Source organism: Oryx dammah, unplaced genomic scaffold (genome assembly GCF_014754425.2).
Source record: "Oryx dammah isolate SB20612 unplaced genomic scaffold, SCBI_Odam_1.1 HiC_scaffold_29, whole genome shotgun sequence".
Taxonomy (NCBI): domain Eukaryota; kingdom Metazoa; phylum Chordata; class Mammalia; order Artiodactyla; family Bovidae; genus Oryx; species Oryx dammah.
The window spans coordinates 30,491,863-30,517,007 of NW_024070213.1; the positions used below are offsets into that span (position 1 = coordinate 30,491,863).

The 25,145-nt window shown below is 39.2% G+C and overlaps 1 protein-coding gene across 9 annotated transcripts in view; it reads right to left on the reverse strand.

The window, feature by feature from the left end:
• ABCC9 (ATP binding cassette subfamily C member 9) overlaps positions 1 to 25,145 on the reverse strand; it is a 159,377-nt gene that overhangs the window by 78,848 nt on the left and 55,384 nt on the right. For 7 of the 9 annotated variants that reach the window (XM_040235321.1, XM_040235320.1, XM_040235322.1 and 4 more), the window contains 5 exons: positions 24,100 to 24,207; positions 10,907 to 10,979; positions 9,655 to 9,760; positions 3,906 to 3,944; positions 2,382 to 2,483 (listed from right to left, as the gene is read on the reverse strand). In XM_040235321.1, the coding sequence (XP_040091255.1) occupies positions 2,382 to 2,483; positions 3,906 to 3,944; positions 9,655 to 9,760; positions 10,907 to 10,979; positions 24,100 to 24,207 (428 nt within the window). The remainder of the gene's footprint in view (positions 1 to 2,381; positions 2,484 to 3,905; positions 3,945 to 9,654; positions 9,761 to 10,906; positions 10,980 to 24,099; positions 24,208 to 25,145) is intronic. The other 2 variants (XM_040235325.1, XM_040235326.1) reach the window with 1 other exon arrangement.

Consider the following 25,145-nt stretch of genomic DNA (forward strand, 5'->3'; position numbering starts at 1 on the left):
TGAAAAAGAATAGATATACGTACAACCAAATCACTTTGCTGTACACTTGAAACTAACATGACATTGTTAATTAATTATACTTCAATGAAAAATGGTTAAAAATTAAAAAACAGCTTATTAAATGTGGCAGAAAATTGACACAGAAACATATGATACAAATGTACCTTGTTAGGTACCATAGATGGGTAGTTACACAGTGCTCCTAGAATATGCAGGAGGGAATGACTGAGAAATCAGTGACATCTTTGCAGAGGAGGTGATTTGTGAGGTGGCTGCAGAAAGACGAACTGTAATCTGCCAGGAATGACAATGAGGTGAGAGAGAAAGGAACTGTACGACAGTGGACAAGTTCACGGTATGTGTGAAGGATAAGAGGAGCCTCACTGGGGCTAAAGCGTGGGTTCTGGGGCGGGGCGAAGTGGGGACAGGGGAGAGGAATCTGTGTCCACAGTCATGATGCTGAAGAGAGAAGAAAACAGAACTCAATAAGGACTTACATAAAGTTGACCTAAGGCTGGATCTAGAAACTGGGGTTGACTGGAAATTCAAGGAAGCATGGAGACTGGGAGTTCTGGGGAAAATATCAATGGTTTCATTTTCTCGATCATCTGGTCTTAAAATATTTGAGTGATTTTGTTTTTAAATTGGGGTATAGGTGCTGTAAAATGTTGTGTTAATTTCCGCTGTACTACAAAGTGAACCAGCTATGTATATGCATGTATCTTCTCCCTCTTGGTCCTGCATCCCATCCCACCTCCATCCCACCCATCTAGGTCATCACAGAGCACCAAACTGAGCTTCCTGAGCTATAGAGCAGCTTCCCATTAGCTATCTGTTCTACACATGGTAGTGTATATATATGTCACTGCTACTCTTTCAATTCATCCCCCAGCTCCCTGCCATATGTCTACACATCTGGTCTCTAAATCTGAGTCTCTATTCCTGCCCTGCAAATAGGTTCATCTGTACCACTTTTCTAGAGTCCATGTGACTCTTCCATTGTCTTCTCCCATTCTTATTCCAGAATGTTTGTCAACCATCTCTTTTTCTTCCATTTCTACAGTCACTGCCAAGTATAGACAACAAACACAGCATGCCCAGATCATTTGCCCAACAACCTTCTAAATGTCTTTTTGCTCCTAATTCAGATTCACCTTATATAAATCTGTCATGATACGGACAGAGTACATTTATTTTGTGAATCCTCTTTCTAACACTTTGCTGGGCCTCCGGAAAATTCAGATTTATATTGGTTGGCTTTTAAGGTACTTTACTGCCCATCTCAGCCTTCCTTCACAGTGGAGTTTGCCACCATCAATGTACACAGATCCCTTTCTGTCTGGTTTACTTCCAGGCCCCAAACAATCCTGTGTAATTTGATTTTCCGTCCCACACTTTCCTCTCCCCTCCCCCATTCCTCATGCCTCTCCCCAGATCTAATTTTCCTTAACTCTCAGGACCCTGCTTTGAGTCTTAGGACACTCCCTACCCCTCGTGAAGGTGGCTTCAGGAAAGGGTCTTGCCTTTGTACACTCCAGTGGATGTTTGGAAGTGAAAGTGTCAGTCACTCAGTTGTGCCCAACTCTTTGAGACCCATGGACTGTAGCCCACCAAGCTGCTCTGTCCATGGAATTCTCCAGGCAAGAATTCTTGAGTGGGTAGTCATTCCCTTCTCCAATGGGTGTTTAGAAGATGACTGAAAGAAAACATACTCTGGCTGCTCTGAGTAATCAGACCCCTCAGATCCCATATTCCTTCTCTTCTTTTTCCATGGTTGACCCTCCTTCTGCAACTTACTGGGATTTGTCTTCTGTTTATCAACAACCTCAGCACCACCCTCACCCTGCACCCCCCACCCCCCATACACATACGACTTCTGTTTCAGCTGTTTATTTTTGCTGTACAAATTGTTCTCAGTAAGTGCGTATGATGGGCTGAATGCCAGTGAGGCTTCTCTTACAAAGGTTGACTTAGTAGACCCGGTGATGAGGAAAGAAGCAGGGCAAACAGAGAAGAAAGGAAGTCCTGATGTAAAGATTTCAGAACCAGGGGATGGGTGGGAGGAAGGATACACTGGGATACTGGGATTGATATATCTGTACTACTACACATAAAGTAGATATCAAGCATCTGCCGTACAGCACAGTGAACTCTACTCAATACTCTGTAATGGCCTATATGGGAAAGGAATCTTTAAAAAAGTGGCTATATGTATACTAAAACTGGTTCACTTTGCTGTATACCTGAAACTAACATAACACTGTAAATCAACTATACTCCAATAAATTTTTTTTAGTAAAGACTCCAGAAACTGTGAACCAAACATAGGGATTAGAAATAGTTGTTCTTTTTAGTTCTAAATTTTATACATTCAAAATTACCTCTGCTTGTTGAAAGGACTTCCAAAGGTAATATTTTCTTCTACCGTAGCATTTAATAGCCAAGGCTTTTGAGCTGCATAAGCCACAGAATACCTGTTCCTACTGGAAAATGGAAAAGAAAAACAAAATACCAAAATTACCCAAGAGTGCTGTGCTGTGCCTGTGCTTTTGTATAACTAAGAAAAATGAAAGTTGATAAAATATCTCAAAAACCGAAATGAAGAATTTCTAAAAGAATATTTTAACAACCATCAACCTTATTAATTAGTAGTTAAATATCCCACTAAATTAAAGGGATTGGAACTTAATTAAAACAACACACAATGTGCAAATTTGATTTGCTATGCTAAAGAAATATTTTGAGGTATGAACTCAATTAAAATTTTATTTTCTAAAATGACTACAATTTTTACAATAATTTAAATAACAGTTAACTCTAATAACCACAGATATTTTACTTCATATTAAAAGCACTTTACATTAATTATGAATTTTACAGGAATACCTTTTAAAATGATGTGAACTGATACTGTAATTATGTGTTTGTGGCTTACTCACATGAACACGTTTTAAGGTAATAGATAATGTAACTATTTCAAAGCAAAGAATAATTTTGAGGAGTCAATTTTAATAATGAAATAACTACACATCTAAAAACCATGTATTTCAATACCTATTGAAACAGTTTATTTTTAAAAAATGATAGCCTCCTCCCTGTGCCCCATTTTTTGGCTTGCAAACTCTACCAGATGTCCATACATCATATTTTAATTTGCAGTAATTAGGAAAATGCATGTGAGTTGAAGATAAAGAGGATGATGAGCTTGGGGTAGGGAAGGGGTCAGCTTAAAATTCACACTTTCATAGTTAGTTATGGTCTGTAAGTACTAATTTAGGAATTAAGGTTAAAAGAGAATAAAGTGTAGAAAAAAGGTAGTTAGAAGTAACCAGTGATCATCCTGAAACATAACGTCTTAGGAGTTTAGAGGACGTGATAATATATAGTATGCTAGTAGTCTCTTAGATAACCATCTGTGCATTAAAACAGTGGTTCCCAACCTCTGGCATGTCTGCTCCCCTCCTGTCCCCACCCCCATTCTTTAAGGTTTTCTTTTCTTTTTTAAATAGATGAAGTACTTGGTTCTCCAGTTCTAGCTTCCAGGCAGATTTCATCACTGTTTAACTCATAAATAATATACATAATAATTCTTTCATCTTTATTTTATGAAATCCCAAATCCAATTTGTTAAGAACTGCTGAGTTTTAGTCAAAGTTGAGATCTGTGTGACTCATGGAGAAGACAACAATTGACATGTTGGGCCATTTAGTTCAGCAAATTAATTCTTTTAGCAGCTGCCAGATGTTGGGAACTACCGCGATCAGAAATTTACTAGTCCATTTTAATAAACAACTTTGTACATTATCAGAATGAATAAAATGATTAGGAGTAAGAAATGGAATATCAGGAAAAGTCTGAGGAAGGTAGTTATTCTTATTAAACGCAGATTAAAATAGAAATAATACCTTCTGGTCGCTTCAAAAGAAGGTTCAGATTCATTTACACTGCAAGTATGGCAAACAATGTTCATTAATTATGAAATATAAATATAGGATGAATGCGTGTACATATCAGGTAAGAGATAAACATTGTATATATTAAATAGCTACACATTCAAATGGTTGTTGATACTAATCCCAAAGACAAACCAGATAAATGACAGTCTTCTTTTACATCCTCATCAACTAGGAAATAATTAAGCTTCCAAAAGATAGCACTGTTCTCCTTCATACAAAATTTGGGTTCACACAATAGCCATATTCTAGCCCCAACTTTGCTCCAACTAGCTGTATAAGTTTGGATAACCTTTATGGAATATTTTCCTAGTCTATATTAGAATTTGATATCTCCAGGCACTCCCTACCGTTAAAATTCAAATTTAATCTATTTAAATTCCTTATTAGTTACCCTAAGGCAAGAGAGGAAGAAATACTTTTTAGACTCTAAACTTGAAGGGTTGAGACACAGCCTGGTCTTTAAGGAACTGGAAAGAAAGACAGACCTGCACATAGGTCACATTGTAACATTTGGGTATAATTAATTACTGATTTATATGATTAATGTAAAATGAGGCATTTGACTAAATTTAGTTATACCTATAGCAAGGGGAAAAATACACCTAAGGACTTATTGATTTTATTATTCTAAGTTTTAATATTTTAGGTGAACTCCATCATTTCTGAAACACCTGAATTTAAAACACGTCAGGTGGAAAATCCCCCCCTGGAAAATAGCATCCAATTTCACTTTTGCATGCAGGATTTGTGTGTATTTTCCTTCAACAGTAAAAGTTAAAACTGGGTATTCTACCAGCTTCCAAGTTCATGGTTGGTATCTTATGGAATGGGAAAGAGTGACTTCTGCAGGCTGAAATCCGGAACAGTATTTGGAAGAAGGGAAGCTAGATGTGGGCACAAACATGCTATGTTATGTCTGATCCAGGAAAGCTGACTCGTGTTATTATCCCTTCATGCCTGGCAAGTCTTAGCGTAATTGAGCCACTGCTATAAAGGCAGTTACACTAAGACATCAGAAAATAGACCATCACAACAGATGGCGTCTAACAGGATGGCTGATGGCATGGGCAAGGTGGAAGAAAAAGTAAGGGAAGCCAGAGATAAGTGATGGTTACGTCTTATATAATTACTGGGATTATTACATATTCTGGACTCCCTCCCTGGACCATCCAACAGGTGAAGTGCTTTGCTGAGTTCTAGTTCCTGGGATATCAGTAGGAATTATTATTTATCATGACAACTAGGAAAGGACAACTTCAATCAGGCAGAACATTTGCTTTTCAACAAATACAGAGCACACCAGATGCAGGAGCAAGAACCCTGGCCTTCCGACAAGCTTGGAGAATTTTTCAGTCCCTCCCTCATCTCTCTCTTCTTTCTCTTCTGGGGCTACTGCACGTCAGACTACACTAAAGGTAGCAATTGCCGAGGAAGCATCTATATTTAGATGAATTTTATGTACCGAATTCTACCCATGTAGGTCTGTCCTGCATGAGGACCAGTGCCTTCTCTCCCGTCCAAAGTAAATATTTCTTCCTGCAACAGGACAGAGTACTTTACAGCACTTTGTTCCTGCCAACCATGAGGACACATTTAAAAATAAAATTCATGCAACCAGAGATACAGGCAGTGATGAAAGAATGACAGCAAGGTGCTTGGTACTTTACCATACCATTTACTGTTTCACTTCATTTTGTCTTGAGCTTTAAAAAACAGCAAACAATTCAGTCCAAGATAAAGTACTTCTCAGCATTTACACAAAATCAACCTATCAATATGGATAATCTCTAAATTAGCTTTATTCTAATAACATTTATATAACTTTCCTTATTGGAATAGGTGCAACAGTTATTTTTCCCAGAATAAGGAGTTATTGCAAATAACTCTTTAAAAAAGGTCAGCATCCTCTAAGCACTCTTGATTTGAAAATATATTTTATCAGATAATCATGGATTTCATGGAAAAAAATTAAGTAGTTCTTGTAAATAAAGAAAAATAGAATTTTTTTATTAGCTTATCCAATCTTTTAGGAGTTAGTTTTTATTGTGTGTGTGTCAGAGCCAACCCAAATATTTTTTTGAAGAATAGTTCTGCTGTGAAGAGATGGGATATTCTTAAGGCAAGTATTCATAAAGAGATGATTTTTAAATTATAGTGATTTTATAAATACTTAGAATTTTCTTAAATCCTTTCTCATATTTTCATTTTATTGACTCTGACTTTAAGATATAACCTTTTCTTACCTTTTTTAAAATTAGGATTATGGGAGATATTTCTTTTCTATTTCTTAAAAAAAATCTTAATCTTTATTAAGTATATGTCTGTTTTTAATCTCATACTTCTCTCTTTGACTAGCTTCCATGGAACTCAGAGTAGAATTTGTGGCCTATGTTTTATAAATATGCAGGACTCCAATACATGCATTTCTACCTATTAATTGCTCAGATTATTATTTAAACCTTATTTTCTTTCTTGATATCTTTGTTTTTCAAGCTTTATTATATATGTTTTATTAAATAAAATACTTTACAACCTTGAAGAAATCAGGCTATAAATGGCATAAATTTGTCTAAAATATATATGTGTATACTTATATACATGTACGTAGCTTGTTTAGAAAACTCAATAAATAAACAGACTGTGTAAAATGCTTTCCTAATTCCCAAATCATTTATTCATCTATTAACAAAATGATAATAATTCTTAATGATAATACTGGGAGTGAATTTGGCCCAGAGGAGTAATACTAGAGAAGACTAGCTCATAAGAACATTCTAGAGGTATGAAAATAAAATCTCAAGCTTTTTCTGTCATGGTCTCTAATTCTTTCTGTTTTAATGCTAATAAAACCAGGTAAAAACAAAACCCAAATAACTTCATTATGGCCATACACGTCACATGACATAATTTAATTCAGTAAAACCTGCTCCTCAAAACCTGCATCCATCCAAGATGGAAGGTGATGGTGGTAGTGCACACGTCACCATAGCATCTGGCTTTAGCGATCAATAGGACCCCCTCGTGAATGAAACTGCAAGGGGCAGTTATTCACCGAGCTCACTGCTGAATACACACTAAACAGTTTCATGTCTACAATTTCAACAGGAATAAACTGTACCCTCCACATTTCTCAGCTTTCTTCTTTCACCAACGATACCAAAAATAGGATTTACAGTTCAGCTGTTTCCAGCTCAAATTTCACATCCAAGCATTTCCGTCTCTTAATTGGAGTTTAAAATAGAACCTATTCTCAAAATGCCTGTAAATAGTTTTGACTCATTCTGAAGAGATGTCTGTGTATGTTAACAGTAGATTAGGCCACAGCAGAACTTACAATAAGAAGTAAATGGACTTGTGCAAATCTAGGGCAAGGTCTCCCAGCACACCTAACACTTGGAGCCAGATAATTCCCTGATGTGGAGGGCTGTCCTGTGTGTTGGAGGATGTGTGTGTTAGTTGCTCAATTGTGCCTAACTCTTTGCGACCCCATGGAGTGTAGCTTGCCAGGTTCCTCTGTCCATGGAATTCTCCAGACAAGAATACCGGAGTGGATTGCCAATCCCTTCTCCAGGGAATCTTCCCAACCAGGGATAGAACCCAGGTCTCCTGCATTGCAGGCGGATTCTTGTGGAGGGCTGTCCTGTGTTGGAGGATATATAGTAGCATTTCTGGCCACTATAAAGAAAGCTGAGTGCCGAAGAATTGATGTTTTTGAATTTGGTGTTGGAGAAGACTCTTGAGAGTCCCTTGGACTGCAAGGAGATCCAACCAGTCCACCCTAAAGGAGATCAGCCCTGGGTGTTCATTGGAAGGACTGATGTTGAAGCTGAAACTACAATACTTTGGCCACCTGATGCGAAGAGCTGACTCATTGGAAAAGACCCTGATGCTGAAAAAGATTGAGGGCAGGAGGAGAAGGGGACAAAAGAGGATGAGATAGTTGGATGGAATCACCAACTCAATGGACATGGGTTTGGGTGGACTCTGGGAGTTGGTGACAGATAGGGAGGCCTGGCGTGCTGCGGTTCATGGGATTGCAAAGAGTCGGACACGACTGAGCGACTGACCTGAATTGAACTGGCCACCACCAACTAGATCAGTAAGCAGACCAATTCCCTTAGTATGACAACCAAAAAATCTTTCTAGACATTGTCCAGTGTTCTCTGGGGATAACCTGGATGAAAATCACTGCAGTGATTGGACTGAAAGTCTACAGTCCAGTATCATCGATAAGCTATTAGCAATTTCTCCATAATGACTGTGGAGGTTGGGGTGTTCTACTAGGTGTGTGTGTGCATGTTAAGTCGCTCAGTCATGTCCTACCCTTTGTGACCCCATGGACTGTGGCCCACCAGGCTCCTCTGTCCGTGGGATTCTCTAGGCAACAATACTGGAGTGGGTTGCCATGCCCTCCTCCAGGGAACTTCCTGACCCAGGGCTCGAACCCAAGTCTCTTTTGTCTCTTGCACTGGCAGGCGGGTCCTTTATCACTAGTACCACCTGGGAAGCCTGTCTACCAGGTAGATCAAACTAAATAAATAAATATGACTTATTCATTATTACACAATTGTATATTCCTGAGTCACCTTATTACTACAATATTAACTGACTCCATTTATTCCCATTGTTCCCAACACAAAATAAAGGTATTCAAATATACAGTTGCATAGAAATTAAGAATTACATATTGTACTTTGATCTTAAGGAAAGTGTACAGCATAGGTCTGAGATATCAGCATTAAATGCAGAGACTTTATTATCAAGGGCTTGCTAATCATACTCAACATCAGTCTATCCAAAAAAGGATTACATTACTTGAAAACTGACTCTTTACATTGAAGTAAACTTGCCCCTTGAAGTCTTTTTCTTCCTCTCTCAAAGGCACACAGCTGACAGTTCAAAAGCAAGTGGAAGTGGAAAAGAAAAAGGAAGATGTTCTATTTAACCAGCATCAATTGCTTATAGCTATCCTGTTCTCAATATCCTTTCCCCTCAAGGAAGCATTCAGCCAACATTTTTATTGGACTGATGCCCAGATAGCTCCATTAATTCATGCAACTACCTTTGTTGGAGTGCTCCAGGCATTATTACTCATGAATCCTACAGAGCACAAATATATCTCTAGAAAAACTTTAAGAACCCAAAACAACCACTGAAACATTCATAAGAAGCACAACATCTTTGTGGATGCCAGCACACTAGTCTGACATAGCTACATCCCTAACTAGACACTTCAAGTTTCTAGTTTAAGTTGGATGTGAAGAGAAATGGATGATTTCTCAGTCTCTTAGGAAGAGTTTCAAAAAGATTATTTGATATTTCTTCTCTGAACACTGGACCACTAAAGCTCTGTGTGCATTTAAACTTTATAAATAGTGCAAATTTTCTTTGATTATAGGATAAATTTTTAAACTTTATTTATCTGTGTTGTCCATTTAACTTTCAAAATTTACCTTTACAATCCCAATCTTGCTAAAAGCAATATATTAGTTTATACATAATATAAACTTCTATTGTGAATTGTTTTGTCTTTTTAAATTTATAACATTTAAAGTTTCCACTAATTTGTTTTTTAAAAGCTGTGCTTTTTCCAAGGGCCCCTCAGACCTCGAACATGGGAATCTACTGTTCTCATTCCTTCCCTTGGGAGATCATCGGATGTGTGACACCAACAGAAACTGATTAAAAATACACATACTTGCTCCAGTGAACTTTTCCTTCCAAGGTCTGCATCTCTCCGAGGATGGCAAGGAGAAGAGAGGACTTCCCACATCCCACTTGGCCCACAATCATGGTTAACTGACCTAGAGAAAAGAAACAAAGGATAATAACAGGATGAGAAGGAACTGACTTATAAAATAAAATCAAAACACATTTAGAAAAGGCTGATGTTTCACAATCTATGGCCCAGTTTTGGTCCCCAGTAATAGTATTCTAAACAGCTCCTTTTCCTGATACGTAAGGTTTCTGGAAAAGGAAAGGAAAATTAAAATCTATAGGTCTTGATATGCTATTTTTAAAAATATTTATTTATTTGGCTGTTCCAGGTCTTAGCTGTGGTATGGGGGATTTAGTTCCCTGACCAGTGATCAAACTCAGCCCTTGAAGTCTTAGCCATTGGACTACCAGGGAAGTCCCTTGATGTACTATTTTTAAATTATGAGAATAACTGACTCTAGTAAAAGCAGCAGTGAAATACTTGCCTAAGTCACCTAGATTAGTATTATCTTTATTATTCAATTCATTCTGGAGAAAAAGGTAATTTTGACTAAAACAGATAATTAAGATTAAAGTGATTAATCACTTTAATCAGTTCTTACTTTGATTTGCATGTTTAATAGAAAAATTACAAGTTATTGACCATGAGGCCAAGTCAAAAAATATTTATATTCAATTATCCAAATATTTTAGTAAACACTATGGGGTATTTGAGTCTTAAATATTTGAAAACTTCATCAGTTTTCTTTGACTATTTTCTCAAACACTATTTCTTTAAAATCTTTCTTGAACAAAATGAGAAATCAACTACTCCATTATTTAAATGCCACAAATCAGCAAATAAACTAAAAACAGTTCATTTGGATGATAAATAATTTGTTCAAGGTCCCCACTCTGTAGTGATAGGCAGGTCTTATAATTCCCAGTCATTCTCTCAGAGATACAGGGATTCATGAGCTCCATAGTGCAAACAGATAACTATCAGTAATGTTTGTCTTTAAAAAGTCTTTCCTTTTGTTAGGCTCAATTATCTTGGAAAACCACGGTCATGATAATGAACAGCTACAAACTTGATGCCAGTTCACAATGTGGCTTTATATTATTTCATATTGAATTATTCAAATGAAAGAATTAATGCTTTGGAGGTGACAAATGTTTTCCCCCTGAATTCACAAAAATAAATTTGTTCCTTAAAAAAAAACAGTTAAAAACTAGTAATAAATGATTCTTACCTGTTGGAATTCGAATATCGATATTGGATAAGGTTGCTAAACCACTGCCCCATGAAAAGTACCCATTTGTGACCTAGAAAATAAGGGTACAGAAATTATAACACTACATAAATATGTGGTGTCACAGGATAAGTCCAATTAAAATAAATTTTCTTTATAAAGCACTGGAAGACTTTCAACACAGAGAATACACAGTGGTAAAATTCTAATTTAGAGTTATAACTATTTAGAGGCATAGATGAAAAACCAAAAGAATGGAAGGGAGAAGGTCTTTAAATCAGTGATATTATGAAGAATGCTAAAAATTACAGTAATTTTCCCTGAAAGTGTGCGATAACTGGATCGTTTATATGTGAACATTCTTTAAAAAGCAATCACTCTAATATTATCCAATGTAACTCTGATATGGATTATTCTCTCACTGCTGCAATTGCCAGAAACCGGGTGATGTAAAGTCAAGAAGAGAATTAACTACAAATTATTGCAGCAAATGACTTGTTAGCTAAGGACGAAGGCTTTGTAATGAATGAATTTCCTGAACTATGTGGACTTACTGCTATTCATTGATCTTGAAGGAGGAGAGGAGAGGAAGGAAAAAAGTACAGAAATGAAGCAACAGTACTTGGTGGTTCAGTTCAGTTCAGTTCAGTCCCTCAGTCCTATCTGACTCTTTGTGAACCCATGCACTGCTGCACACCAGGCCTCCTTGTCCATCACCAACTCCTAGAACTAGCTCAGACTCATGTCCATTGAGTCACTGATGCCATCCAACCATCTCAACCTCTGTCGTCCCCTTTTCCTCTGACCTTCAATCTTTCCCAGCATGAGGGCCTTTTCAAATGAGTCAGTTCTTCCCATCAGGTGGCCAAAGAATTGTAGTTTCAGCTTCAGCATCAGTCTTTCCAATGAATATTCAGGATTGATTTCCTTTACAATGGACTGGTTGGATCTCCTTGCAGTCCAAAGGACTCTCAGGAGTGTTCTCGCACACCATAGTTCAAAAGAATCAATTCTTTGGCGTTCAACTTGTTTTATAGTACAACTCTCACATTCATACATGACTACTGAAAAACCATAGCTTTGACTAAATGGACTTTTGTTGGCAAAGTAATGTCTCTGCCTTTTAATCTGCTGTCTAAGTTGGTCATAGCTTTTTTCCCAAAGAGCAAGCATTTTTAATTTCATGGCTGCAGTCACTATCTACAGTGATTTTGGAGCCCATGAAAATAAAGTCTGTCACTGTTTCCACTGTTTCCCCATCTATTTGCCATGAAATGATGAGACCAGATGCCATGATCTTAGTTTTTTGAACGTTGAATTTTAAGCCAGCTTTTTCACTCTCTTCTTTCACCTTCATCAAGAGGCTCTTTAGTTCCTCTTCACTTTCTACCATAAAGGTGGTATCATCTGCGTATCTGAGGTTATTGATATTTCTCCCAGCAATCTTGATTCCAACTTGTGCTTCATCCAGCCCAGCGTTTCTCATGATGTACTCTGCATATAAGTTAAATAAGCAGGATGACAATATACAGTCTTGATGTAATCCTTTCCCTATTTTGAACCAGTTTGTTGTTCCATGTCCAGATCTAACTACTGCCTCCTGACCTGCATACAGATTTCTTAAGTGGCAGGTAAGGTGGTTTGGTATTCCCATCTCTTGAAGAATTTTCCACAGTTTGTTGTGATCTACACAGTCAAAGGCTTTGGTATAATCAATAAAGCAGAAGTAGATGTTTTTTTCAGGAATTCGCTTGTTTTTTCCTATGATCCAACAGGTGTTGGCAATTTGATCTTTGGTTCCTCTGCCTTTTCTAAATTCAGTTTGAACGTCTGGAAGTTCATAGTTCATGTACTTTTGAAGTCTGAATTAGAGAATTTTGAGCTTTACTTTGCTAGCCCGTGAAAGTGAAGCACTCAGTCATGTCCAACTCTTTGTGACCCCATGGACTGTACCCTATCAGGCTTCTCCGTCCGTGGGATTTTCCAGGCAAGAGTACTGGAGTGGGTTGCCACTTCCTTCTCCGGGGGATCTTCCCAATCCAGGGATTGAACCCAGCTCTCCCACATTGCAGGCAGATGCTCTACCCTCTGAGCCACTGGGGAAGTGTGTGAGATGAATGCAATTGTGTGGTACTTTGAGCATTCTTTGGCTTTGCCCTTATTTGGTACTGGAATGAAAACTGACCTTTTCCAGTCCCGTGGCCACTGCTGAGTTCTCCAAATTTGCTGGTATACTGAGTGCAGCACTGTCACAGCATCATCTTTCAGGATTTGAAATAGCTCAACTGGAATTCCATCGCCTCCACTAGCTTCGTTCATAGTGATGCTTCCTAAGGCCCACTTGACTTCACATTCCAGGATGTCTGGCTGTGGGTGAATGATCACACCATCGTGGTTATCTGAGTCATGAAGATCTTTTTTGTATAGTTTTGCTGTGTATTCTTGGCACCTCTTCTTAATATCTTCTGCTTCTGTTAAGGCCATACAATTTCTGTCCTTTATTGTGCCTATTTTTACATGAAATATTCCCTTGGTATCTCTCATTTTCTTGAAGAGATCTCTAGTCTTTCCCATTCTATTGTTTTCCTCTATTTCTTTGCACTGATCATAGAGGAAGGTGTTCTTGTCTCTCCTTGCTATTCTTTGGAACTCTGCATTCAGATAGGGTTATCTTTCCTTTCCTCCTTTGCCTTTAGCTTCTCTTCTTTTCTCAGCTATTTGTAAGGCTTCCTCAGACAACCCTTTTGCATTTCGTTTTCTTGGAGACGGTCTTGATTACTGTCTCCTGTACAATGTCACGAACTTCCATCCATAGTTCTTCAGACACTCTGTCTATCAGATCTAATTCCTTGAATCTTTTTGTCACTTCCACTGTATAATTACAAGGGATTTGATTTAGGTCATACCTGAATGTTCTAGTGGTTTTCCCTACTTTTTTCAATTTAAGTTTGAATTTGGCAGTAAGGAATACACCTCAACAATCAGTAAGACAGCGAAGAAAAAGATCTTAGAATCATCCTAAGCAGTCAAATTCTCCAAGCTAGGCTTCAGCAATACGTGAACCGTGAACTTTCAGATGTTCAAGCCGGTTTTAGAAGAGGCAGAGGAACCAGAGATCAAATTGCCAACATCTGCTGGATCATCGAAAAAGCAAAAGAGTTCCAGAAAAACATCTACTTCTGCTTTACTGACTATGCCAAAGCCTTTGACTGTGTGGATCACAATAAACTGTGGAAAATTCTGAGAGAGATGGGAATACCAGACCACCTGACCTGCCTCTTGAGAAACCTACATGCAGGTCAGGAAGCAATAATTAGAACTGGACATGGAACAACAGACTGGTTCTAAATAGGGAAAGGAGTATGTCGTCAAGGCTGTATGTTGTCACCCTACTTATTTAACTTCTATGCAGAGTACATCATGAGAAACGCTGCGCTGGAAGAAGCACAAGCTGGAATCAAGATTGCTGGGAGAAATATCAATAACCTTAGATATGCAAATGATACCACCCTTATGGCATAAAGTGAAGAGGAACTAAAGAGCCTCTTGAAAGTGAAAGATAAGAGTGAAAAATTTGGCTTAAAGCTCAACATTCAGAAAATGAAGATCATGGCATCTGGTCCCATCACTTCATGGGAAATAGATGGGGAAACAGTGGAAACAGTGTCAGACTTTATTTTGGGGCTCCAAAATCACTGTAGATAGTGACTGCAGCCATGAAATTAAAAGATGCTTTCTTCTTGGAAGGAAAGTTATGACCAACCTAGATAGCATATTGAAAAGCAGAGACATTACTTTGCCAACATAGGTCCGTCTAGTCAAGGCTATGGTTTTTCCAGTGGTCATGTATGGATGTGAGAGTTGGACTGTGAAGAAAGCTGAGTGCCGAAGAATTGCTGCTTTTGAACTGTGGTTTTGGAGAAGACTCTTGAGAGTCCCTTCGACTGCAAGGAGATCCAACCAGTCCATTCTGAAGGAGATCAGCCCTGGGATTTCTTTGGAAGGAATGATGCTAAAGCTGAAATTCCAGTACTTTGACCACCTCATGCAAAGAGTTGACTCATTGGAGAAGACCGTGATGCTGGGAGGGATTAGGGGCAGGAGAAAAAGGGGACAACAGAGGATGAGATGGCTGGATGGCATCACTGACTTGATGGACGTGAGTTTGAGTGAAATCTGGGAGTTGGTGATGGATAGGGAGGCCTGGCATGCTGCAGTTCATGGGGTCGCAAAAAGTCAGACACGACTGAGCAACTGAACTGAACTGCAGCAGTCAATTGTTTCAATAAGCATCAAGAAAACTTGACAGTTTTATTAGTTACAAAAATGGAAACAAAAGAAGTATAACAGAACCCAAGAACTGGAAAGGTTAACAGTGACACATGAGAGGAGAGAGAGTGCCTGAAAAATTAGAGGAAACTACAGTAAGGCTGCACTTTGCTCATAAATTAATATTTTGTCTCCAAGCCCGAAGGAATGAAATTTCTAAGCACATTTTTGTTTAGGAATTTTGCAGAATAAATTGGTAATGTCAAAATTATAACTAAAAAATCCTTTAAAAGCTCTTAAAATGAACAACTTAAGAGTGCAAAAGTTACCTGATAAGGTTAGGCCATGTTTTTCCATATATGTTTTCTTTAGCTTGGCAAATGTATGGCATTTAATAATATCTAATCTATATGTTAATATAATGTTAGTAATAATAAATTAATATCTACATAAATATCCATGAAATTAGTCCTGGGAGGAAATTAGCCTGGAAGGACTGAATTATTGATCACTTTATAAATATCTGCTGAGCATTCAGTCCATGTGAAGCTCTGCATTAGGACTGATGTGGGCTACAAAGATGATATAATGTATTCTCCCTGCCTTCCTGGAGCTTAGAGTCAATTGTGTAGTTAAACCAAGACATGAGAATATGGGCTAAGTAATGAATAGAGAGGCATGCCGTGGGAGCATGCTGGGGCCATAATTCAGGGCTCGATGGATCATAATTATCCTAAGAACAGGTTCTTTGGGGATTCTCTCATGGCTCAGACAGTAAAGAATCTGTCTGCAATGCAGGAGAAACAGGTTTGATCTCTGGGTCATTATGATTCCATGGATAAAGGAATGGTTACCCACTCCAGTATTTTTGCCTGGAAGACTTCCATGGACAAAGGAATCTGGCAGGCTACAGTCCATGGGGTTGCAAAGAGTTGGACACAACTGAGCAATTAACATGAATGGACAGACAAAAGTGTAATAGCAGTTCATAAGGAAAATCACTGACATCAGAGATAAAACAAAAGGAAACATTTTGGAAAAGAAAGTCACTTAGCTAGTTTTAGAAAACATGCTGAAATTCAACACAGGTGAAGAGCTCAATGAGAACAGGCCCATGATCAGAAAACCATAAAATATGTTGTGGGAAATAATGAATAGATCTGGCTAGGGCAGAGGTTTAAGATACAGTGTGCACGTACGCTAGGTTGCTTCAGTCATGTCTGACTCTTTGCAAACCTATGGACTGTAGCCCACCACGTGTGACTAAGTGACAAAGGGTGCTTAAAGAAAATCTGGTCTCCAAAGCTGAGAATCCCTCTTCCTCGGGGAGAGTCGAAAGAGGCCTAAACATGGTACAAATACAGATTAGCTGGTGAGAGGGCCAGCATGGAACTGAGAGGCCCTCCATGACAGCTTTTATGTCTTCAGTGGATTGGGAGGGAAGTTATCTTCAGAATGAGGAGGCAGAAGGAGAGAGAAGGAGATGAGAGGAGACAGGTGACAGACGAAGAGCTACTGAGCAGATGGAGAATCACTGAGGGAAGGCATGGGAAAGGATTGCCAAGGACCACAGAGGGTCAGCCGAGGGTGGAGGTAATGAGGCTCTGGCCGTGCCAGCTTGTACCACTGAGTCATCTCCTCCACAGAGCACAGCAGCCTGGGTATAGGAGCACAGAAGACACAAAGTTGGATAGTTCCAGGAGGATGCGAAAGTGCTGGGAGAAAAGGCGGGGCTCAAATTACTGTAGGTTTCAAGGAGCTTAAAAGCCAACGCCAGTGAAGGGGAAGCTCTGGGAGAGCTGGAGGATAGGACTGTGCTGCCAGTGACTGCTGGTATAACACAGGTTAAAAGATCCCACAGGGGCTGCACGTCCAAGTGGTGGCCAAGTGTGAACACAGGTGAGGTTGTGGAAAAGGAGTCATGGTTGATTAAGGGATTTGGGGGCTGGGATACTAAATGCAGGGAGCTTCCCAGGTGGCTCAGGGGTAAAGCTCCTGCCTGCCAGTGCAGGAGACGTAGGTTTGACCCCTGGGTCAGGAAGATCTTCTGGAGAAGGAAACGGCAACCCACTCTAGTATTCTTGCGTGGAAAATTCCATGGACAGAGGAGCCTGATGGGCTACTGTCCATGCGAGTGCAGAATCAGACACCACTGAGCGACTACAACAACAACAATTTGAGCAAACTCTGGGAGATAGTGAGGGGCAGGGGAGCCTGGCAGGCTACAGCCCACAGGGTGGCAAAGAGTTGGACATGACTGAGCACACACACATACTATTAATAGATGGGTTGTGAATCTGGAAGTTTAAATCACATCCAGCTGTGGCATTTATTAAGGCAGAAAGCTGGACTCAGAAACAAGCACCCAAATCTTCAGTGAAGGTGGGGGAGTGATTAAGTCCTCTACTCATAGACATGAGAAAGGTAGAACACACTATACCTTCACAGGAGGGTGAGAGAGGAAAGACATGGTTGGAAAACAGCAGGGAAGAATCAGAAGAATCCAGTGTCATCTCCTGCTTTGGTCCCCAACAGAAGTATAAGGTAGAACAGCATCCACTGGAGGAGAAGGAGGAGGGTCAAGGGAATTTGTCTGTCTGTGATTGGCTGTTCCATCCTCTCTTGCCTTTTACAAAATCATCTCACTTCTCTACTGGCAGGGTTAAAATTCTGGTTTCCCCAGCTAGCTGTTTGACCTTGGAAAATCAGCTAATATATAAATCACCGCCAAGTTTCCTAAAAGGATAGGTACAAAGATGGTCATCCCAGCATGGTCTGCAATGGAGCAGGGATGGAGGCCAACCCAGCAGCCATCATTAGGAGACAAACGAATGGCAGGAATGTGTACAGCAGAATGCAATGGTGGAGCTAGAGCAAACAATTTCAGGAAACTGAAAGTATAAACGCTCATGACAATACTACATATTTTACAAAGATCTAAGTATAGTTGTGCATACATGGAGCACATTATGCTGGCACCAGTGTTAGGAGGGATGAAGGGATACAGGCATGACGAACAGGATAAAGGGAAAGAATGAATTAAAATGTAAAGGCAGGAACCCCCTGGTGGTCCAGTGTTACCTTCCAAGGCAGGGGACATGGGTTTGATCTCAAGTAGGAGAAGTAAAAGATCTTCATGGCCCAGATAATCACAATGGTGTGATCACTCATCTAGAGCCAGACATCTTGGAATGTGAAGTCAAGTGGGCCTTAGAAAGCATCACTACGAACAAAGCTAGTGGAGGTGATGGCATTCCAGTTGAACTGTTTCAAATCCTGAAAGATGATGCTGTGAAAGTGCTGCACTCAGTATGCCAGCAAATTTGGACAACTCAGCAGTGGCCACAGGACTGGAAAAGGTCAGTTTTCATTCCAGTCCCTAAGAAAGGCAATGCCAAAGAATGCTCAAACTACCGAACAACTGCACTCATCTCACATGCTAGTAAAGTAATGCTCAAAATTCTCCAAGCCAGGCTTCAGCAATACATGAACCGTGAACTTCCTGATGTTCAAGCTGGTTTTAGAAAAGGCAGAGGAACCAGAGATCAAATTGCCAACATCCGCTGGGTCATGGAAAAAGCAAGAGAGTTCCAGAAAAACATCTACTTCTGCTTTACTGACTATGCCAAAGCCTTTGACTGTGTGGATCACAATAAACTGTGGAAAATTCTGAAAGAGATGGGAATACCAGACCACCTGACCTGCCTCTTGAGAAACCTGTATGCAGGTCAGGAAGCAACAGTTAGAACTGGACATGGAACAAATGACTGGTTCCAAACAGGAAAAAGAGTACGTCAAGGCTGTATATTGTCACCCTGCTTATTTAACTTCTATGCAGAGTACATCATGAGAAACGTTGGACTGGAAGAAACACAAGCTGGAATCAAGATTGCCGGGAGAAATATCAATAACCTCAGATATGCAGATGATACCATCCTTATGGCAGAAAGTGAAGAGGAGCTAAAAAGCCTCTTGATGAAAGTGAAAGAGGAGAGTGAAAAAGTTGGCTTAAAGCTCAACTTTCAAAAAACAAAGATCATGGCATCTGGTCCCATCCCATCACTTCATGGGAAATAGATGGGGAAACAGTGGAAACAGTGTCAGACTTTATTTTTTTGGGCTCCAAAATCACTGCAGATGATGACTGCAGCCATGAAATTAAAAGACGCTTACTCCTTGAAAGAAAAGTTATGACCAACCTAGATAGCATATTGAAAAGCAGAGACATTACTTTGCCGACTAAGGTCCGTCTAGTCAAGGCTATGGTTTTTCCAGTGGTCATGTATGGATGTAAGAGTTGGACTGTGAAGAAAGCTGAGCGCCGAAGAATTGATGCTTTTGAACTGTGGTGTTGGAAAAGACTCTTGAGAGTCCCTTGGACTGCAAGGAGATCCAACCAGTCCATTCTGAAGGAGAGCAGCCCTGGGATTTCTTTGGAAGGAATGATGCTAAAGCTGAAACTTCAGTACTTTGGCCACCTCATGCGAAGAGTTGACTCATTGGAAAAGACTTTGATGCTGGGAGGGATTGGGGGCAGGAAGAGAAAGGGACGACAGAGAATGAGATGGCTGGATGGCATCACTGACTCGATGGACATGAGTCTGAGTGAACTCTGGGAGTTGGTGATGGACAGGGAGGCCTGGCATGCTGCAGTTCATGGGGTCGCAAAGAGTCAGACACGACTGAGTAACTAAACTGAACTGAACTGAACTGATAGGGGAAGTAAGATCCCATATGCCCCAGGGCAACTAAGCCTGTGTGCTGTAAGAGAAGCTCACACATCGTAACTAGAGAAAGTCCAAGCACCACAACAAAATTTAAAAAAAAAGAAAAAAAGTAAAGACAGAAACAAGTACGACACAAAAAGTCACCAAGTCACCTACTCTATAATTCCATTTATATGAAATATCGAGAATAGGTAACTCTGCAGAGACAGAAAGCAGATTGGAGGTTGTAGGGGCCCAAGAGAGGGGGATGTGGGGAATGACTGATTGATAGCTATGGGGTTTCCTCTTGAGGTGATAAAATATTTTGTATCCAGATAGAGGGGATGGGTGCACAGCACTGTAAATCTAAATGCAACTGAATTGTTAACTTGAAAATGGTTAATTTAATGCTATGTGAATTTCACCTCAGTTGAAATAATTGTTTTCTTTTTGAAGTATAATTGATTTACAATGTTGTGCTAGTTTCTGGTGTATTAGCAAAATCATTCAGTTACATATGTGCATATTCTTTCTGATATTCCTTTCAATATTCTTGTGGTTTTATTTACAGGATATTGAATATGAAATAATTGTTTAAAAATTTAAAGGTGGGACCTTACATACACCATTTCCATTTCCTCCCACTGAAACGAAGCAAAAATGCTGAATAAAATAGTTGGTAAAAAAAAATCTCATTAAATCAAGGAGTAAGGAAATGTCTAGTGAAAGTATTAAGAGAAGTACAAAAAGAAATGTAAGCTCTGGAGGATCTAGGTTTCTTTCCCCTCAAAAGGGCCAACAATAGCTAAGACATTTTAGAAGAAAAAAGATAAGGTGTAAGAACTTGTCCTAAAAAATGTCAATATTTATTATAAAGCTGTAATAATCACAGCAGTGGAATATTGAACAGACAAATAAATCAGAGAAAAACAAACAAGGAAATGTATGTGACAAGACGGTACTAAAAGTCAGTGGGGACAGTGATTGATACATGGTATCATTGATATATGATACATTGATATAGGACAACACAACATCACATAAAAAATGAAGTCTGACCTTACTGACTTACTACTGAGTATAGTAAAATTACTACCAGGAAGTTTACTACTGCTAAACTTATGGCTAAAATTATTTATTACTGATTTCCATGCTAAATCTCAACCTGACTTCTTACCAACACAAAACTCAATTCTAAATCAATTAAAATAATACAAGCAAAAGGTAGAGCTTCAAAGATTTTTTAAGAACCAGTATAGAACATCTTTATAACTTTTGGTAGAGAAAGTTTTTTTAAAAGAGGCAAAAAAGCAAAGCATTAGCCATAAAGGAAAAGCTCTATGAACTAGACTACATTAAAATTAAGAATTTCTAATACCATAGAGTGGAAAGGCAAGTTGGAAAGTGGGAAAAGAATTTTGCAACATATACAACTGCCAAAGAAGTATTAATAGTACTCAGGATTTTTTTTAAAAAAGAGGAACGAATAACCTGGTAATTCACAAAAGGAGCTCCAAACACAAATGGCCAATATATGCATTGGAAAAGGTGCTCAACCTCATTAGAAATCAGAAAAATGCAAATAAAAACCACAGCAAGATACAATAGCACTACCTCCCAATACAAAACATGCATTTTTGCAAAATATTGGAAGCACTGGGGAAGATGGAGACCAGGTGGAATTCTCAGTCACTGTTAATGGAAGTGTAAACTGGAAAAATCACTTTGGAGACAAATTGGCCATTATGAAGGAAAGCTGAGGATGTACAGATCCTATGACTCAGCAATTTTTCACAAAGGCTTCAAAATAAAAATTAACCAAAAGCCCATCAAAAGTAGAATGGATCAATAAATTCTGGGATGTTCATACAATGAAACACTACACAATGATGAGAATAAATGAATTACAGCTTCACACAGTAAAATGGATGAATTATATCCACATAATGCTGAGCAGCAGAAGAAAAACACACACATATACATGCACATATTCAAACTTGAAAAAAGGTGAAGTACGTCTTTAGGGAGGCATGCGCTATGCTTGTGCTGTGATTAGTCGCTCAGTCTTGTCTGGCTCTTTTTGACCACATGGACTGTAGCCTGCCAGACTCCTCTGTCCATGGGGATTCTCCAGGCACAAATACTTGAGTGGGTTGCCATGCCTTCCTCCAGGGGATCTTCCCAATCCAGGGATGGAACCCAGGTCTCCAGCATTGCAGGTGGATTCTTTACTGTCAGAGCTACCAGGGAAGCCCAAGGATACTGGAGGCATACATAGCAAAAATGTTTAAGGAAATGATGACCATCAAAGTCAAAGTGGTAATTATATTTTGAGGAATAAAGAGAGTGAAGTTCAAGGTGTGTTGGAGGGTCTTTGGAGGAAGTTGGTGATGTTCTTTACTTGGTGATAGTTGCACAAATGTTTACTTTTTCATTTAACAGTACATATATGTTATATTTACTTTTCTATTTTGCAACAAAAAAGATTCAAAAAGACAAATGAGTTAATTACCATTTAGCTATTTCCACCATGAATAAACAATGAATTCAAGGTTGAAATTATCGTGCCCATTCAGGGGACTCTAGGCCATTGATATGCAGGGTTTTGTTTTGGTTTTTTGGAGGGGGGTAGTTGGTGCATTGAGGGTTAATTCTGCAGGAAAAAAATCATGATAGCTGCCTTTTTTCCCATTCAAAACAAAAATAAACTGAATAAGGCACATGGAAAAATATGTATATTTTAGGTTCCCACAATATTGCATAGAAAATGTCAATTAAAAAATGATTTTTTAGTTACTAATATAAATTGTTTTCTGGGCATATTTGTGAATTGGCAGCATAGAGGATCTTTTCTAGTCTCTCATTACTTATTTTTTCATAGTTTAGTTCAAATCCTATTGATAAATTATAATTGTCTAGGGAATGACTAGAGCTGTTTTCAAAAATGATGCCCAGGTTTTACATATATAAAGACTTCTAGGTGATTCTAACATACAGCCAAGGTTAAGAATCACTACAGCTCTTTGAAATTCACAGGTGATATATTTTATCCTCAAAGTAATCACACTTGAGGTAGGTATGGCATCCCCACCTCAACGGGGCAAACCATGGCTTAGACAAGCACTTTGCCCAAAAGTCACATCAAATTAATGACAAAGTGAAAGCCAGCATTAGCTTGTTCCATCCAATAACACATTTACTCCAACTGTTAAGTGCCTATTGTGGGACAGGTACGACATCAGGCAATGAGGAGAGAGAAGAATTCTATGTGGCTCTTGGCTTAACTGTACACCTCCCTGAGCACCTCTCACTCTACCTGCGCTGGGCAATATAGAGCTATATAGCACAGGGAACTGTATTCAATATTCTGTAACAAACTAAAATGGAAAAGAATGTGAAAAGAATGTGAATATATGTGTGTGTTTGTATAAAACTGAATCATTTTGCTATACAGCAAAAATCAATACAACTTTATAAATCTACCATGGGTGTGCGTGCATGCTAAATTGCTTTAGTCGTGTCCGACTCTGTGTGACCCTATGGACAGTAGCCTACCGGGCTCCTCTGTCCATGGGATTCTCCAGGCAAGAATACTGGAGTGGGTTGCCAAGCCCTCCTCCAGGGGATCTTCCCAACCCAGGGATCGAACCCACATCCTGCATTGGCAGGTGAGTTCTTTATCACTAGATCCACCTGGGAAGCCTAAATTAACTATACCTCGATAAAATAAATTTTTTTTAAAAGTTTGAGTTTGAGATGAGTCAAAGGCCATATTGGGAAGCTGGGTGGACACACACAGCCCTGGTCTAAGGCTTTCCTGGTTGAAGATAATTGGTATGTGATCTACTTCCTTAAAAACTGGACCTATAATATCAGCATTCTTTATAAATTAATTTATGAAGATGAACGCAGAGTAGATGAAGTTAGAGTATGAGAGGAAATACACTGGATACTAGGTGTATCCTGTGTTCCACAGATTCAGAAGAAAGATTCATCTTTCAGTTATTTAAACATACTCCTGGAGCAAAGCTGTGGTTGGGAGGCTAGGCAGCATTGGGAATCATAAACTCAGCAGAATATTTTCTGAAAATGTTATGAGGATGAGTGACCGCTCTAGAGAGACTTTAAAGACACGACGTGGGACACTTGGCAGAATGTCACCATAAAATGGTAACACCAACGTTTCTATTCGTATAAAAATTCAGGAAATAAAATAACCTTTATTGCAACATCTTCCGTCTCCATGGGACGCAGACGTCGTGTTGATTGCTCGTAGTTGTCCAGGTGATATCTTCCAGGCTGCTTCCTGTTTATAGTTTTTGACTGCTGCATTCCAAATGGAAAAGAACACAAGTTGAAGCGGTAAGAAAAAAACTGAGGTTTTACTGAACATTAACTCACAAGGTTGCTGCTACATTTAGAGTCTAAGAAAAAGAAGTAAAGTAAATGTCATATTTTAATTATTTCTATGGCATCCCCCCACTCCCCCGCAAAGCAAACAATAATCAAAGTGTTATGCACTCATTTTAAACCTTATTCACAAACTTTTTAAAGAAAAATGAAAATATGAAGATGTGATATTTGGAAATGATGGAAGTTAAAGTGCTGAGCACCAAACTAGGCTCTGGCTAGTCATCCTCTACTTTTCTGGATGAATAGACCCAGGCGATTAAAAAAAGTGTGTGTCATGGCAAAAGACAAGCAGGCTAATTTAGGTTAAACTAGAGTCTACTTGTTAGGCCATCAGGCTTGTAAATGTTCCAACAGTACACTTTTGGTCACCCTCTGAATTACAAGGATTTTGAGTCTGATACACTCACATAAATCAGCTGAGTCTACATGTCACCCGAAGATCCTTGGTGGAATGAGAAGAAGCATAAAGATCTAGGATTTCTTTGCTCAAACATGTTTATTATTTCATGTGTGCTCAGCCACTCAGTCATGTCTGACTCTTTGCGACCCCATGGCTGTTATCCACCAGACTCCTCTGTCCATGGGATTTTCCAGGCAAGAATACTGGAGTGGGGTGCCATTTCCTCCTCCAGGGGACCTCCCTGATCCAGCGATTGCACCCACGTCACTTTCATCTCTTGCACTGGTTGTGCTATGCTTAGTTGCTCAGTCATGACTGACTCTTTGGGACCTCATGGACTGTAGTCCATCAGGCTCCTCTGTCCATGGGGATTCTCCAGGCAAGAATACTGGAGTGGGTTGCCATGCCCTCCTCCAGGGGATCTTTCCAACCCAGGGATTGAACCCAGGTC